At 40.3% G+C, this 17,403-nt stretch overlaps 1 protein-coding gene across 50 annotated transcripts in view; it reads right to left on the reverse strand.

The window, feature by feature from the left end:
* The window catches only part of TTN (titin), a 323,995-nt gene that overhangs the window by 30,430 nt on the left and 276,162 nt on the right, over window positions 1-17,403 (reverse strand). For all 50 annotated transcript variants that reach the window (XM_089779942.1, XM_089779940.1, XM_089779930.1 and 47 more), the window contains one exon: window positions 235-17,340. In XM_089779942.1, the coding sequence (XP_089636068.1) occupies window positions 235-17,340 (17,106 nt within the window). The remainder of the gene's footprint in view (window positions 1-234; window positions 17,341-17,403) is intronic.

Genomic DNA, 17,403 nt, shown 5'->3' on the forward strand with positions numbered 1-17,403 from the left:
TTGCTTTGGCAGGACTTGAATTGAGAAAGATATATATTTTAACTGACATCTATAAAATAGATGTTTTTAATACTTAGTTGCAATATTTAAAGTATAAATTCATAATAGTTTTCTTTTATATTTGTAAAAACTTGCAGCACAACTTTGGTGCTGTATAAAAATTAACAACTTGTGATAATTACTAGAAATTATAGTATAAATATACTATACTATAAATATATTGTTGAAACGAACCTGTTATTTTAACTCCTTCTTTGGTCTCAGTGGGTACTCCAACACCAAATTCATTTTCTCCAGAGACTCTGAAGTAGTAAATGGCACCTTCTTGAAGGCTGGTAACTTTGTAAGAAAGGCGATGGCAATTGTTGGTTACAGTGACCCAAGCCTTCTTGCTTGCCTCACGTTTTTCAATGTAATAGTTCTTCACCACAGCACCTCCGTCATTCTCAGGAACATCCCAGGATAACACTGCAGATTCTTTTGTTACATCTTTTATAGCAATATTAGATGGAGGTCCAGGGGTATCAAGAACTTTGACAACTAAGGTCAAAGTAGCTGTGCTTAGGACATTTTGTAATGTTAATGTATACTTTCCAGAATCATTTCTTGTTGCTTTCTCAATGGTAAGTGAGGTACAACAATCTGAAGAATCAATAGATGCTCGTGTACGGAGATCTGTCTCTGGTTTACTCCACATTACATTCGGGACAGGTTTTCCCCTGAAAGGTACAGTCATTGTAAAAGATTCACCAGCCTTTACAATTAAAGTCTTTCGCATTTCACTGTCAATATCAAAAGCAGGTTCTTCTTCTCTTTCCTTTGCTACCTGAGGTTCTGAGACATCACTTGGATCACTAGCACCAACTTTGTTGATAGATCTTACTCTGAAGACATATTCAGATCCTGATGTTAGCCCAATTACTGTGTACTCTGTGCCTCTTAAATTTTGAATAGCTATTGACCAGTCAGTTTCATCAGTTTTCTTGTATTCAACTGTGTATCCAGTAACTGGGGCACCTCCATCAAATAATGGCTTTATCCATCCAATTGTTATATTTGATCTTGTTGAATCCAGAATTTTAGGTTTAGATGGAGGAGATGGTATGAAAACTGGATCTTCCGCCCGAATCAATGGTGAAGTGTCACTTGGAAGACTGAGACCAGCAGCATTTTCTGCATAAACACGATATTCATATTCACATCCTTCTCGAAGACCTAATGACTTCACTCTTAGATCATAAACTGGCTTTTTGTTTACACGAATCCATCGTAGACTATTTTTCTCACGTCTTTCAATTATGTATCCAGAGATCTCATTTCCTCCATCACTGTCGGGCCTTGCCCAGCACAGGGTCATGGAATCCTTGGTCACACTGGTTATCTCTAAAGATTTAGGTGGATTTGGAACTGTAAATGGATCTAGGGCCTTGACTGCATAACTTTCCAAAGCTTCACCAACACCATATTTATTAACTCCCATCACTCTGAAAATGTATTCATTTCCTCTAAGTAGTTTTGTCACTTTACAGGATGTTGTTCTAAGCTCTCCTTCACAAAGTGTCCATGCAATTCTACTGGTCTCACGTTTTTCTACAATATAATAATCAATATCTGCACCTCCATTTTCTTGAGGAGGTCCCCAGGACAGGTGACACTTTTCAGCAGTAATGCCAGTTATTTCTAATGGCCCTGCAGATGGGCCGGGTCTATCAAGTATTTTGCAGTTAACAGCCAAAGATCTTGTTCCTGCAACGTTCTGCAGTGTTAATACATATTGACCAGAATCCCGCCGAATGCAGTCCTTAACAGTTATTGCAGTAGAGTGATCTGTTGAGACTATTTCAACTCTTGCTTTTTCCTCAATCTCTTTGCCATCCTTTGCCCATGAAATCACAGGTGAAGGTCGCCCTGCAATATCAGCATTGATTTTAAGGACCTCTCCAGCTTTAACAACAACAGTGTCCCTGAATTTGACATCCATCATGATTCTTGGAGCATCAATATCATCTTTTACGGTCACAGGTCCAGTTGATTCAGATGGCTCACTACACAGTCCAGCAGCATTCTTTGCAATAACATGGAATTCATATCTCTGATCTTCTGTAAGTCCAGTTACATCAAAGAAAGTTTCTTGTATATTAGTGAAATTGCACTTTAACCAACGGCCATCTGGTAGCTCTCTGCGCTCAATAATATATCCTGTGATCTTAGCTCCACCATCGTATTCTGGTTTGGACCATGACAACGAGACACATGTTCTTGTAATGTTAGTAACTTCTGGCTGACCAGGAGGATCACATGGATCTCTTGCAGCAACTGGTTCACATGATTTACTGCATTTGCCTATTCCTGCAATATTTTCAGCATACACACGGTATTCATACATTAACCCTTCTTCAAGACCAGTGACTTTCATTTGTGTATCACTTATGAGGCTTTTGTTTACTTTTGTCCAAAGAATGCTGCTTCTTTCTTTCCTTTCAAGATGATATCCAAGTACTTTACTACCTCCATCATTGACTGGTTCGTTCCAACTTACAGTCATGAAAGTTTTAGTTGCATGTACTACTTGAGGAGTTCCAGGTGGACCAGGTGGCTTAAATGGATACTCAGCAACAACAGAGGGAGACTCAGTATACGTGCTCCTACCATACCGGTTTTCTGCACACACGCGGAACTGATATTCAGATCCAGTGGTTAGACGCACTGCTTTAATTGATGTTCTTGCGACTGCTGCAGACACTACATCCCATGTGGTTGTGGTAGTTTCTCGTTTCTCCACAATGTAATTGCTAATATGGCAGCCACCATCATATTCTGGAGGTTTCCAAGATAAAGTTACATTATCTGCACTAACACTATCAATATGTACGTCACATGGAGGTCCTGGTCTGTCAAGAACAATTACAGTGATAGAAAATGTTGTGGATCCAGCACTGTTGGAAATGCATAATTCATAATTTCCCACATCTTCCTTTGATGCTTCCTTGATGGCTAGCAATGTTGAAGTCTTTGATGTTTGAACATTTACTCTAGTTGTTTCTCTCAAGGGCTGTCCATCTTTCCTCCAACTAGCTGTTGGTGTAGGCCTTCCTCTAATTGGCACATCAATCTTAAGATCATCTCCAGCTTTAACACTGAAAGTATTGAAAAGAAGTTCAGCAGAAGGCTGAATTTCAATATCTTTTGCAACAACTGGAACACCAAGTTGTCTTGGATCACTCTTCCCTTTTTCATTGACAGCAATCACTCTGAAAGTGTATTCCTCTCCCTTACTTAAGCCTGTTATTGTTGCTTCTAGTGTCTTAACTTGGGTACAAGTGCTCCATTTTTCACTTCCTTTAGTTTGCATTTCCACCATATAAGCAGTAATTTTACTGCCACCATCACTCTCTGGTTTTTCCCATGTAATTGTAGCAGTGTTGCAAGTCACATCTACAAGAGTTACTTTTCCAGGTGGATATGGTGGTTCAGAAACCTTAACTGGTTCAGCTGTTTCTGCTGGCAAACCAACCCCATATTCATTTGCTGCCAAGACACGGAAGTAGTAAATGCATCCTTCCTGTAGTTGATCAATTTTGAAGGTATTTTTAGTGCAGTTATTTGTAACAGTGGCATATGCTTTTCTAGTGGATTCTCGCTTTTCAATTATGTAGTTTGTAATTTTAGCTCCACCATCAATAAGAGGTGGTTCCCAGGCTAATGTTACTGAATCTCTCTTAACTTCTCTGATTGTCAAGTTAACAGGTGCACTGGGGGAATCTAAGACTCTGACATTAACAAAAGCTGATTTTTTGCCACTATTGTTTTCTAAAGTTAGGTTGTATCTACCACTGTCAAATCTGTTTACATTATCAATGACCAGCATTGTATATGAACTGGTAACCTCAATCTGAGCACGGTCACTAATGGTACCTTCTGCTTTTTCCCATTTGACTTCAGGTTCTGGTCTGCCTTTGATTGTAACAAACAGACGTAATGTACCACTTGCACGTACAGTGACAACTTTTCTGAGATCTGCATCTAGTTCAATTTCAGGAGGTTCTATTTTATCAGCTGCAATGACTGTACCAGGTATAACTGCAGGTTCACCGACTCCTTCGGAGTTAATGGCACAGATACGGAAATTGTATTCATTGTTCTCTTTAAGTTTTGTTACAGTGAACTGTTTTCCTTGTAGTCCTGTTGGTGGTGTGCAGGTAATCCATTCATCAACAGTAGCTTCTTTTACTTCCACAATATATCCCTTGACGGGAGCACCACCATCATAAATAGGCTTATTCCAAGCCAGGGACACTGATGATCTGGAGGTGTCTGTCACCTTTGGATTACTTGGTGGTCCAGGTGGATATATTGCATCACATGCACGATAGAAAATGGATGGCTCACTAGGCTCACCTACACCAGCTGCATTTTCAGCAGAAACTCTGAATTCATAGAAATGCCCATCTGTAAGTCCAGTTACTCTCAACCGCAAATCTGTTAACCTTTTCTTATGACACTTGGTCCATCGAATACCATCTTTGTCTCGCTTTTCAAGTATGTAACCTTCTATCTCAGCTCCGCCATCATCTGCTGGACGACCCCATGTTACAATCATAGACTCTTTTGTGATAGCTGAAACTTCTGGCACTGAAGGGGGACCTGGAGGTTTGTATGGATTACAAGCCACAACAGGTTCAGATTCCAGTGATTCTCCAATTCCATATTTATTCACAGCCATCACACGGAAAATATATTCATTGCCTGGAAGAAGCTTGGTTACTTTGTGGTTAAGAGCTTGCACTTCAGATGCCACTAATGTCCAGGAAAGTCTGCTTGTCTCTCTTTTCTCAATGATGTAATGTGAGATACCAGAACCACCATCATGTAAAGGTGGAGCCCATGCCAAATAACATTTTTCTGCAGTGACACCTGTAACCTTCAAAGGACCCTCTGGAGGTCCTGGCCTGTCAAGCACTTTTACTGTTATTGGTATTGATTTTGTACCACCTACATTGCTCAGGTTAAGCGAGTAGTGACCTCCATCAATTCTTATACAGTCTTTGACAGTGAGAGTTGTTCTCTGAAGTGTAGATTTAATTTCCATTCTTGCAGTTGTTTCTTCAAGCTCTTTCCCATCTTTTGACCATGAAATGTCAGGAACAGGTTTACCATGGATGTCAGCTTCCAGAATAAAGGTTTCTCCAGCATGAACCACAATGACATCTTTGTATTTTGGATCCAATGAAGCTCCTGGTGCTTCAATTTCATCTCTAGCAGTAATTGGCCCTGTGCTTTCAGATGGTTCACTCAAGCAACCAGCTGCATTTCTTGCAATTACTCTAAATTCATATCTCTGGTTTTCCACAAGACCAGTTACTGTAAATTCTGTGTCTAGTACATTTGTAAAGCTGGCTTTCATCCAACGACCTTCAGGTAGTTCCTTCCTTTCTACAATATATCCAGTTATTTTGCTACCACCATCATACTCTGGTTTTTTCCAGTTTAGTGTGACATAATTTCTTGTAATAATAATGGGATCTGGGCGGCCAGGTGGATCACATGGATCACGGGCAACATATAGTTCAGATACTTTGCTAACTTTACCAATTCCAACAATGTTTTCAGCAGAAACTCTGAACTCATATTCAAGACCTTCTTCAAGGCCATCAGTTTTGTATTTTGTGTCCAAAATGAGGGCCTTGTTCAACTTTGTCCAAAGAATGCTATTTTTATCTTTACGTTCTATATGGTAGCCAAGAACCTTGCTTCCTCCATCATTAACTGGTTCATTCCATTGTACAATCATATGGTCCTTGGAAGCTGATGTAACAAATGGAGTACCAGGTGCTCCAGGTTCCTTATATGGGTATTGTACAACAACTGGTTTAGAATCCAGTGGAGAGCTCTTTCCATATCTATTTTCAGCACAAATTCTAAACTGGTATTCAGAACCTGTTTTAAGATTTGCCACTTTGATTGTTGTTCTTGCAACAGTTGCTGATACCATATGCCAGGTGGTGGTGGTTGTATCACGTTTCTCTACAATGTAGTTGGCTATCTGGCAGCCTCCTTTATAATCTGGTGCATCCCATGATAATACAACAAAGTTTGCGCTAACTTCATCAAAGCGGACAGGTCCTCGTGGAGGGCCTGGCTTTTCAAGCACAATTATGCTCAAGTGCTCCGTTGCAGTGCCTGCCGCGTTTGATGCTGTTACTGTATATTTTCCAAAGTCATCCTTGTTACTTTCTTTAATATGTAAAATAGTAGATGTTGGTGTGTCATGAACGTTTAACCTGGTTGTCTGTTTAAGTGGTTCCTCATCTTTTGTCCAAGTAATCTTAGGGGTTGGTCGGCCTATAAATGGTACTTCTATCTTAAGATCTTCTCCAGCTTGAACACTATAAGTATTAAACATCAGCTTGAAACTTGGTTCAATTGTCAAATCTTTAGCTATCACAGGAATTGCAAGCGCTCTGGGATCACTTTTGCCTTTTTCATTGTAGGCAATCACACGGAACTGATATTCTTGACCTGAACTCAAACCTGATACAACTGCATTGCACACTTTGGTTTCAGTGACAACGCTCCATTTTTCTATTCCTTTAGGCTGCATTTCAACTATGTACCCCAAAATTCTGCTACCGCCATCATGTTCAGGTTTTTCCCACATAAGTGATGCACTTGTGTGAGTCACATCAGTGAGACTGATTTTCCCAGGAGGCAAAGGTGGCTCTGAGGCTTTCACTGCATCTGCAGTTTCAGCTGGAATGCCAATTCCAAATTCATTTTCAGCCATAACTCTGAAGTAATAAGTTGCTCCTTCTGTAAGGTTTTCAACTTTAAAGCTTGTTTTGCCACATTTAGCACTCACATTTGCATATGCCTTTCTGGTTGATTCACGTTTGTCAATCACATAGTTCTTTATTTTTGCACCACCGTCATTAGCAGGTAGTTCCCAGGATAATACCACATAATTTTTCTTAACATCTTTTACTACTAAATTTTGTGGTGGTCCTGGTGTGTCAAGGACTTTTACTGTAACAAATGCAGACTTAGAGCCACTGCTGTTCTCTAACTTAAGAATGTACTTTCCAGTATCATTTCTATCACAGTTATCAATGGATAGAGTTGTGTAGTTTATGCCTTTTTCAACTTGAACCCTGTCTGTAAATTCTCCTTCTTCCCGAGACCATGTGATTTCAGGTGCTGGTCGTCCTCTAAATGGTATGTGAATCCTAGCAGATCCACCAGCTCTAACCAATATTCCCTTCCTTAGTTCTGAATCAATATCAAGTTCAGGAGCATCAAGTTTGTCTTCTGGTTTAACAGTTCCAGGAACTGATGCAGCCTCTCCTACTCCTACTTTATTGAGCGCACACACTCGTATTTTATATTCCTGATGCTCAACAAGTTTTCTAATCTCAAATCGAGTGACACGAAGCCCTGTCTGTGGAGTAGCTACTGTCCATTCTTCTTCATCTGCTTTACATAGCTCTACAATGTATCCTTGGATTTCACTACCACCATCATAAATAGGTTTACCCCAAGCAAGTGTAATTGAATTTTTGGTTGTATCTACAACGTGAGCATTAGTTGGTGGACCAGGCTTGAACACAGGATCACAAGCTTTAACATAAGGAGAAGGTTGGCTTGGTTCACCAATTCCAGCAGCATTTTCAGCAGATACTCTGAATTCGTACTCATGATCTTCTGTTAGTCCAGTGACTCTTAATCGCAAATCTGTAATTCGACGTTTATTACATTTAGTCCATCTGATGCCAGCTCTGTCTCTCTTTTCTACAATGTAACCAATAATTTCACTGCCTCCATCACTATCTGGCCTACTCCAGCAGACAGTCATAGAATCCTTTGCAATGTTGGTAATTTCCAGTGCCTTTGGTGGATCAGGAACCACAAATGGATTTTTCATCAGTACTGGAACAGACTCTAGAGGCTCACCAACACCATATTTGTTAACTGCCATTATACGGAAAATATACTCATTACTTTCCAAAAGTTTTGTTACTTTCAACATTGTGGCTACAACATCTGAAGCAACAACAGTCCAAGCAAGGCGGCTGGTTTCTCTCTTCTCAACAATGTAGTGAGAAATGTCACTACCGCCATCATGGAGTGGAGGATTCCACGACAACGAACATTTTTCAGAAGTAATTCCAGTAACCTGAACTGGACCTTCTGGTGGACCTGGTCTGTCCAATACTTTTACATTCACTGGTACGGACTTTGTTCCTGCAACGTTAGAGGCTTGTAAAATGTACTGTCCACCATCAACTCTGATGGCATCTTTTACAATAACTAATGCCTTGAAATCGGTGTTCTTTATCTCACACCTAGCAGTTTCTTCAAGTTCCTTATCTCCTTTGAACCACTTAATTGTAGGTAGTGGCTTTCCATGAACATCCGCTTCAAGTCTGAACACTTCTCCAGCATTTACAACAACTGTATCTTTATATTTTGGATCCATTGAGATTCTTGGAAGCTCAACTTCATCTTTTGCTGTTATTGGTCCTGTACTATCAGAAGGTTTGCTTATTGCCCCTGCAGCATTCTTTGCAATGACTCTAAATTCATATCTTTGATCTTCAGTAAGTCCAGTTACAGTGAATTGAGTTTCAATTATATTTGTGAAGCTAGCTTTCATCCAGCGACCATCAGGTAAGTCACGTTTCTCTACAATATAACCAGTAATCTTGCTACCTCCATCATATTCTGGTTTGGTCCACTGTAGAGTAATTGAGCTTCTTTTAACAATTATGGCTTCAGGGCATCCTGGAGGATCACAAGGGTCTCGGGCTACATAGCACTCTGAAACTTTGCTTGCTTTTCCTACACCAACAATATTTTCTGCAAAAACCCTAAATTCATATTCAATGTTTTCTTCAAGGTTAGATGTCTTATAATGTGTGTCTTGAATAATGGTCTTGTTTATTTTTGTCCACAAAATGCTGTTTCTTTCCTTTCTCTCCAGATGGTAACCCAAAACTTTACTTCCACCATCATTAACTGGTTCATGCCACTGTACAACCATAGAGTCTTTTGTTACTGTTGTCACAAATGGTGTGCCAGGAGGACCTGGCTCTTTATAGGGGTACTGAGCTACAACAGGTACAGATTCCAAGGCGAAGCTCTGTCCATACCTGTTTTCAGCAAATATTCTAAACTGATATTCTGAACCAGTTTTCAGTTTAGTCACCTTTAGGGTAGTTCTTGCAACAGCAGCTGAAACAGTTTCCCATACAGTGGTTGTTGTATCTCTCTTATGAACAATGTAGTTGGTAATTTGGCAACCACCTGTATACAATGGAGGATTCCATGATAATGTAATGCTTTCAGCACTAATATCATCAAATTTTACAGGCCCTCTTGGAGGATCGGGTTTGTCTAGTGTTATAATTTCAACAGATGCAGACTTTTGTCCAATAACATTAGCAACTGTGATTCCATACATGCCGCTGTCCTCTTTGTTTGCTTCTTTAATATTCAGTACAGTAAGATTAGGCAAATCACTAATGTTAACTCTAGTTGTCTGCTTTAATGGTTGATCATCTTTTGTCCAAGTAACAGTTGGCTTAGGCCGACCAGAAATTGGTATTTCTATTTTTAGATCTTGTCCCACCTGGACATTGTAACTGTGGAATGCAGGTCTTACATCTGGTTCAATAACAAGGTCTTTGGCAACCACTGGAACTGCAAGAGATCGTGGATCACTCCTGCCTTTCTCATTTACTGCTATCACTCTAAAAAGATATTCTTCTCCTTGCGTTAGATTAGTAACCAGTGCTTCAAGTGCTTTTACACGTGCACATTCTGACCATTTGTCACTGCCCTTTACTTGCATCTCAACAATATATTGTAAGATTTTGCTACCACCATCATGTTCTGGTTTTGACCAGCTTAGCGATACACTATTTCTTGTGACATCATCCACTGTTATTTTCCCTGGAGGCTGAGGAACTTCAGCAACTTTAATTGGGTCAATGGTTTCTGCAGGGAGGCCAATTCCAAATTCATTCTCAGCAGTGACTCGGAAGTAGTAATTGCAACCCTCCTGAAGTTGGTCTACTTTCCATGAGGTCTTATGACAATTTGTTACAACAGCTGCATAGGCCTTTCTTGTTGCTTCACGCTTTTCAACAATGTAATTTTTTATCTTAGCTCCCCCATCCAGTAAGGGAGGTTCCCACGAAAGTGAAACAGAGTCTTTGGTGATCTCCTTAATTTTTAGGTTAACAGGTGGACTTGGGGTGTCCAATACTCTTACACTGACAAAGGCAGACTTTGTTCCACTACTGTTTTCTAAAGTAAGAGTGTATTTTCCACTATCAAATCTGCTAACATTGTCAAGAACAAGGGAAGTGAAGCTGCTAGTAATGTCAATAACTGCTGCCTCTCTGATCTCACCATCCATTTTACCCCATTTTACTTCAGGGGTTGGCCGCCCTCTAATAGGAACAAATAATCTTAAGGAACCACCTGCTCTCACATTTACAATTTTCCTTAAGTCTAGGTCAAGATCAAGGTCTGGAGCTTCCAGTTTATCTTCAACAATAATAGAGCCAGGAACATCAGCATGCTCTCCAACTCCAGCTTTGTTAACAGCACAGATTCGGAATTTATATTCATGTTTTTCTAATACATTTTCTACTTCCATATTTGTTTTCTTGATTCCAGTAGGGGGGGTACAAATTGTCCAGTCACCAACACTAACATCACATTTTTCAACAATGTATCCTTGGATTTCACTGCCACCATCGTAGATTGGTTTGCCCCATGAAAGGAAAACTGAAGATCTTGTCACATCTATTGCTTTGGGATTATTAGGTGGACCGGGCTTGTAAATAGGATCACAAGCCTTATAGTAAGTGGAAGGTAGGCTTGGTTCACTAAGACCAGCAGCATTTTCAGCTGAGACTCTGTATTCATAGTCATGGTTTTCTATAAGTCCAGTAACCCTGTATCGCAGTTCACTAACCAAACGTTTGTTACATCTTGTCCAGCGAATGCCTTCTTTATCTCGTTTTTCAAGAACATAGCCCAGAATTTCACTACCACCATCTGAGGCTGGTCTTTCCCACACAACAATCATTGAATCCTTGGTAATGGCTGAGACTTCTGGGGCATTTGGTGGAAGCGGCACAACAAATGGGTTCTTTGCAATTATTGGTTCAGATTCAAGAGGTTCACCAACACCATATTTGTTTACAGCCATGATACGGAAGACATATTCATTCCCTTCCAAAAGTTTTGTAACTTTGCAACTAAGGGTTTGCACATTAGAGTCCACTACAGTCCAAACTAAGCGGCTGGTTTCTCTTCTTTCTACAATATAGTGTGAAATATTACTACCACCATCCTGTAGTGGGGGTTTCCAAGCCAACATGCATTTTTCAGCACCAACTCCTGTTATATCAATAGGTCCTTCAGGTGGCCCAGGTCTATCGAGAACTTTGACATGAACAGAAGCTGTTTTTTCACCTGCAACATTCTTTGCCAGCAATACATACTGACCACTATCGACACGAATAGCTTCTTTTACACTGAGGCTTGTTGCAAAATCTGTGCTTTTTATTTCCAAATGAGCTGTGTTTGTTAACTCCTGATCACCTTTTAGCCAGTGAATGGAAGGTAATGGTTTGCCATAAACATCAGCATCAATCTTGAATGACTCACCAGCATTTACTATAATTGTTTCTTTATATTTTGGATCCATACTTATACGAGGAGGCTCTACTTCATCTTTGGCTGTGATTGCTCCTGAGCTTTCAGATGGTTCACTGAAAACACCTGCAGCATTTCTTGCTATTATACGGAACTCATACCTCTGATTTTCCACTAGGCCCGTTACTGTAAACTGAGTCTCAATGACATTTGTAAAGCTTGCTTTCATCCAGCGGCCATCTGGTAACTCCTTCTTTTCAACAATGTAGCCTGTGATTTTGCTTCCACCATCATATTCTGGTTTCTTCCACTGAAGGGCTACTGAGTTCCTTGTGACAATTATAGGTTCTGGACGACCTGGAGGATCACATGGGTCATGTGCTGCATAACATTCAGATGCTTTACTTGCCTTTCCAATACCCACTATATTTTCTGCATAAACTCTGAACTCATATTCAAGTCCTTCTTCAAGACCAGTTGTCTTAAATTTAGTGTCAGGAATAGCTGTTTTGTTTAGTTTAACCCAGAGGATGCTATTTCTTTCTTTGCGTTCTAGATGGTAGCCAGTGATCTTGCTACCTCCATCATTTACTGGTTCATGCCAGTGTACTACCATGCTATCTTTTGAGCGAGCTGATATAAAAGGTGTGCCAGGTGGACCAGGAAGTTTGAATGGATATTGGGCTACAACAGAATCTGATGTGAGATATGTACTCTTTCCATATCTGTTCTCAGCTGCAATTCTGAATTGATATTCACTTCCAGTTTTTAATCTACATGCTTTTATTGTGGTTCTGGCAACAGTGGCTGACACAATGTGCCATACAGTAGTAGAAGTGTCCCGTTTTTCTACAATATAATTGTTGATTGAGCTGCCACCATCATATTTTGGTGGTTCCCAGGAAATGGTAATACTATCTGCTGTTACTTCATCTATCTTTACTGGTCCAGTCGGAGGCCCTGGTTTATCAAGAACAACAATATTAAGAGTTTCAGTAGCTTCACCTGCAGAATTTGTAAGTTTGACTAAATATGATCCAACATCATCTTTGCAGGCTTCTTTTATTGTTAGCAATGTGCTGTTTTCTGAACTTTCCTCGTTTACTCTAGTAGTCTGTCTTAGTGGCACATTGTCTTTATGCCATAATACAGTTGGTTTGGGTCGACCAACAAATGGTACATCAACCTTTAATTCCTCTCCTGCTAGGACACTGAAAGTGGTGAACAATAGCTTGAAAGCTGGTGGAATCAAAAGATCTTTTGCAACGATAGGTATGCCCAGTTGACGAGGATCACTAATACCTTTTTCATTCTGTGCTGAAACACGGAAGGAATATTCCTCCCCTTGTATCAGTCCACTTATAGTGGCTTCAGTAACTTTTACTGTAGCACAGGTTGTCCACTTTTCACTGCCTTTGCTTTGCATTTCTACAATATAACCCAGAATTCTGCTGCCTCCATCATGTTCAGGTTTTTCCCATGACAAGGATACACTATTTCTTGTCACATCCAACAAAGTTATCTTTCCTGGGGGTAGTGGCCTTTCTGACACTTTCACCGATTCTGGCGTTTCAACTGGAAGGCCTATTCCATACTCATTTTCAGCAAGGACTCTGAAATAATAGTTGCAACCTTCCTGCAGGTTGTCTACTTTCCAGCTGGTCTTGTGGCAATTGGCATTATCAGTTGAATAAGCTTTTCTTGTTGACTCACGTTTTTCAACAATATAATTTTTTATTTTTGAACCTCCATCTATGAGAGGAGGCTCCCATGTAAGTGTAACAGATGATTTTGACACTTCTTTTATTTTCAAATCTTGTGGTGCTCCAGGTGTATCGAGAACCCTGACATTTACAAATGCTGATTTACTGCCTGAACTATTTTCTATTGTCAATATATACTTGCCACTATCAAATCTATTTACATTTCCAACAGTAAGTAGAGTATAAGAGCTTGTTGATTCAATAGTAGCTTTATCTAAAGACTCTCCATATTCTCTTGTCCATTTCACTTCAGGTGCTGGTCTTCCTTTGATTGGGACAAAGAGTCTTAAAGTACAGCAGGCTCTGATATTGACAACTTTACGTAGTTCTGCATCCAGTTCAATCTCTGGAGGTAGCATTCTTTCTTCAGCCTTCGGTGATCCAGGAACAAGGGCAGGTTCTCCAATACCTTCAGAATTCATGGCATATATTCGGATTTTATATTCCTGGTTTTCTTTGAGATCTGTGATGGTAAAGGAAGTAGCCTTCAGTCCTGCTGATGGAGTCACAATTTTCCATTCATCTTCTTCAGGCAGTGCTATCTCAACCATATAACCTGTGATTTCTGAGCCACCATCATATATTGGTTTATTCCAAGCTATTGTAATTGAGGACTTGCTAGTGTCCAAGACTCGAGGATTACCTGGTGGACCAGGCTTAAACACAGTATCACAAGCTTTATAGAATTGACTGGTGGGACTTGGTTCACTAATTCCAGCAGCATTTTCAGCCATTATTCTATATTCATACTCATGACCTTCTGTCAGTCCAGATACTTTATAGCGTAAGTCTGTAAGAACCCGTTTGTTACATTTCACCCAGCGTAGTCCAGCTCTGTCACGACGTTCTACAATGTAATTGGTTATTGGGCTTCCACCATCTGAATCAGGACGTCCCCAACAGACAATCATAGAATCTTTTGTAATTGCTGTAACTTCAGGTGTTTTGGGTGGATCAGGTGGCACATATGGATTTACTGCAAGAACAGGCTCTGATTCCAGGACCTCGCCAACCCCATATTTGTTAACAGCCATAACACGGAACACATATTCATTGCCTTGTAATAGGTTAGTGACCTTCAGTTTAGTTACTGGAACTTCAGAGGCCACGTTTGTCCATGCCAATCTACTAGTTTCTCGTTTTTCAACCACATAGTGGTCAATCTTCGCTCCGCCATCGTCCAGTGGTGGTAACCATGACAGTACACATTTTTCACTTGTAACCTCAGACACAGCCAAAGGTCCTTCAGGGGGACCAGGTCTATCAAGTACTTTTACATTGAAGATATGCTTTGCAAAGCCTCCAGGATTAGAAGCAGTAAGTATATATGCACCACCATCTCTTCTGGTAGAATCTTTGTTGATCACAACAGTAGAGAAATCTGCTCTTTTTATTTCTAATTTTGCTGTGTCTTCTAGTTCTTTTTCATTTTTTGTCCATGTCATGGTTGGTGGAGGTCGACCTGCAACATCAGCCTCAAGTCTGAAAACGTCACCTGCTTTCAGTACTAAAGTATCCTTGTATTTGGCATCCACCATTATCCTTGGTGCTTCTATATCATCTCTGCATGTTATTGCATCTGATGGTTCAGATGGCTGGCTAACTGCTCCAGCAGCATTTCTGGCAATCACACGGAATTCATAAGCAGCATCTTCTGTTAAACCACTTACAGTGAAATCTGTTTCCAGTATATTGCTAAAGTTAGCCTTTAGCCAACGACCATTAGGAAGGTCTCTCTTTTCAACAGTGTAACCAGTTATCTTAAAACCTCCATTATATTCTGGTTTAGTCCACTTAAGTGTTACTGCATGTCTTGTAATGTTGAGAGGTACTGGTTTACCAGGTGGATCTATAGGGTCCAGAGCAAACATTGGATCAGATGGTTTGCTTGGTTTTCCTTTGCCAGCCATATTTTCTGCTATGACACGGAATTCATAAGCAATGCCATCAGTAAGTCCAGCTGATTTAAAGATATTGCCTACTACCAATGCTTTACTTACAGTCTGCCAAAGAATGCTATTTCGTTCTTTTCTTTCAATATGATATCCCATAATTGGACTTCCACCATCAGTAACAGGCTCATTCCAGGTAATGGTCATTGACTCTTTGGTGACTGCAATCACCTGAGGAGTACCTGGAGGCCCAGGAAGCTTAAATGGATAGTTGGCTATTACAGGTTCTGAAGAGATGGCTGGACCTGTTCCATATCTATTTTGAGCTTTAACACGGAACTGATACTCGACTCCAGTAGTGAGATGAGTAGCTTTAAACATGGTACGTATAACAGTCGTTGCTAACTCAGTCCACGTGGTACTGTCAGTCTGACGCATTTCTACAACATAGTTACTTATTGGTACCCCTCCATCATTCTCTGGAGGTTCCCATGAGAAAATTACAAAGTCAGATGAAACTTCATCAAATTTAATTGGTCCAGTAGGAGGGCCAGGAATATCATGAACCTGGACAGTGATTACATCGCTAACTTCTCCAACAATATTTTTAGCTGACAGGGGATAGCGACCACTATCATTTCTTGTGCATTCATTGATGTTTAGTATGGTTGCAGTTGCAGTGTTTTCAAAGTTTACCCGTTGTGTTTGTTTAATCAGCCGGTCTTCTTTTTTCCATGTCACAACTGGTCTTGGACGACCAAGTACAGGGATCTCAATTTTGATATTGTCACCAGCTCTGGCAATGACCAATTTCTGGTAAATTCCACGGAGGTCAAATTCAGGAAGCATCAGTTGCTCTTTAACAACAACTGGTCTGCTCTCTCTTGGATCACTTCTTCCAGCACTATTAACTGCCATAACTTGGAAAGTATATTCCTCATTTTCAGTTAGATTCTTCACTACACAATCTAATGTTTTCACAGTTGTGATGTGTGTCCATTGAGTGGAACCTTTTTTCTGTGCTTCAATTATATAACCAGTGATCCTGCTACCTCCATCATGTATTGGCTTTGGCCAAGCAAGGCTGACTGTGCTCTTTGTTATATCCATAATATTGAGGCTCTCAGGTGGCGATGGTGCTTCAGAGGCTCTTACAGGATCTGTAGTTTCTGCTGGTTCACCAATCCCAAACTCATTTTCAGCCAGCACTCTGAAGTAATATTCACATCCTTCAACCAAATTTGGAATCCTAAGGGAACATTTCTGACAGTTGGTGCTGACTGTTGAATATGCCTTTCGTGTTGCTTCACGTTTTTCAACAATATAATTTGTTATTCGTGAGCCACCATCTAACAGAGGCATATCCCAGTGCAGGGTGATGCTGTCTTTAGTTATTTCCCTAGGCTTGAGATTTATTGGTGGTCCTGGTGTATCCAAGACTTTTACATTTACAAAGCCAGTTTTCTTACCAGCAGCATTTTCAAGGGTCATTATGTATTTTCCAGCATCATACCTATTACACTCTGTCATAATTAGAAGAGTAAAAGAGTCTGTATTTTCAATGTTGGCACGTCCTTTAAGTGGGATATCATCTTTTGTCCATGTAACTTCAGGTGTTGGACGACCTTTGATTGGCACAAATATCCGAATAGTCAGTCCAGCTCTAACAACAAGTGTTCTTCTCAGCTCAGCATCTAATTCAAAATCAGGAATCATTTCCCGATCCTTGATTTCAATGTTTGGAATTTGTGCTGGTTCACCAGCACCCACAGCATTGAGGGCAGTGATTCTGAAATTATATTTGGCTCCTGGCTGGAGATTAGCAACAACAAATTCAGTGATTCTTAAAGCAGTTCCTGTTGTGTCTTTTACCCATTCTTTTTCCCCTTCCTTTTGATGCTCTACTATGTAGCCAATGATGTCAAGTCCACCATCGTAATGAGGCTTGCCCCATGATAAAGATGCACTGGTTTTTGTAGTATCAGTAACTTGTGGGTTTGAAGGTGGACCCGGAGGATCTGCAGTAGTGAAAAGAAGACATAATTCCCACATTATATTAGACATGAGTTTTTATAGGCAGC

This window comes from Pelodiscus sinensis, chromosome 7, assembly GCF_052426305.1.
Source record: "Pelodiscus sinensis isolate ZL-2025 chromosome 7, ASM5242630v1, whole genome shotgun sequence".
Lineage (NCBI taxonomy): Eukaryota > Metazoa > Chordata > Testudines > Trionychidae > Pelodiscus > Pelodiscus sinensis.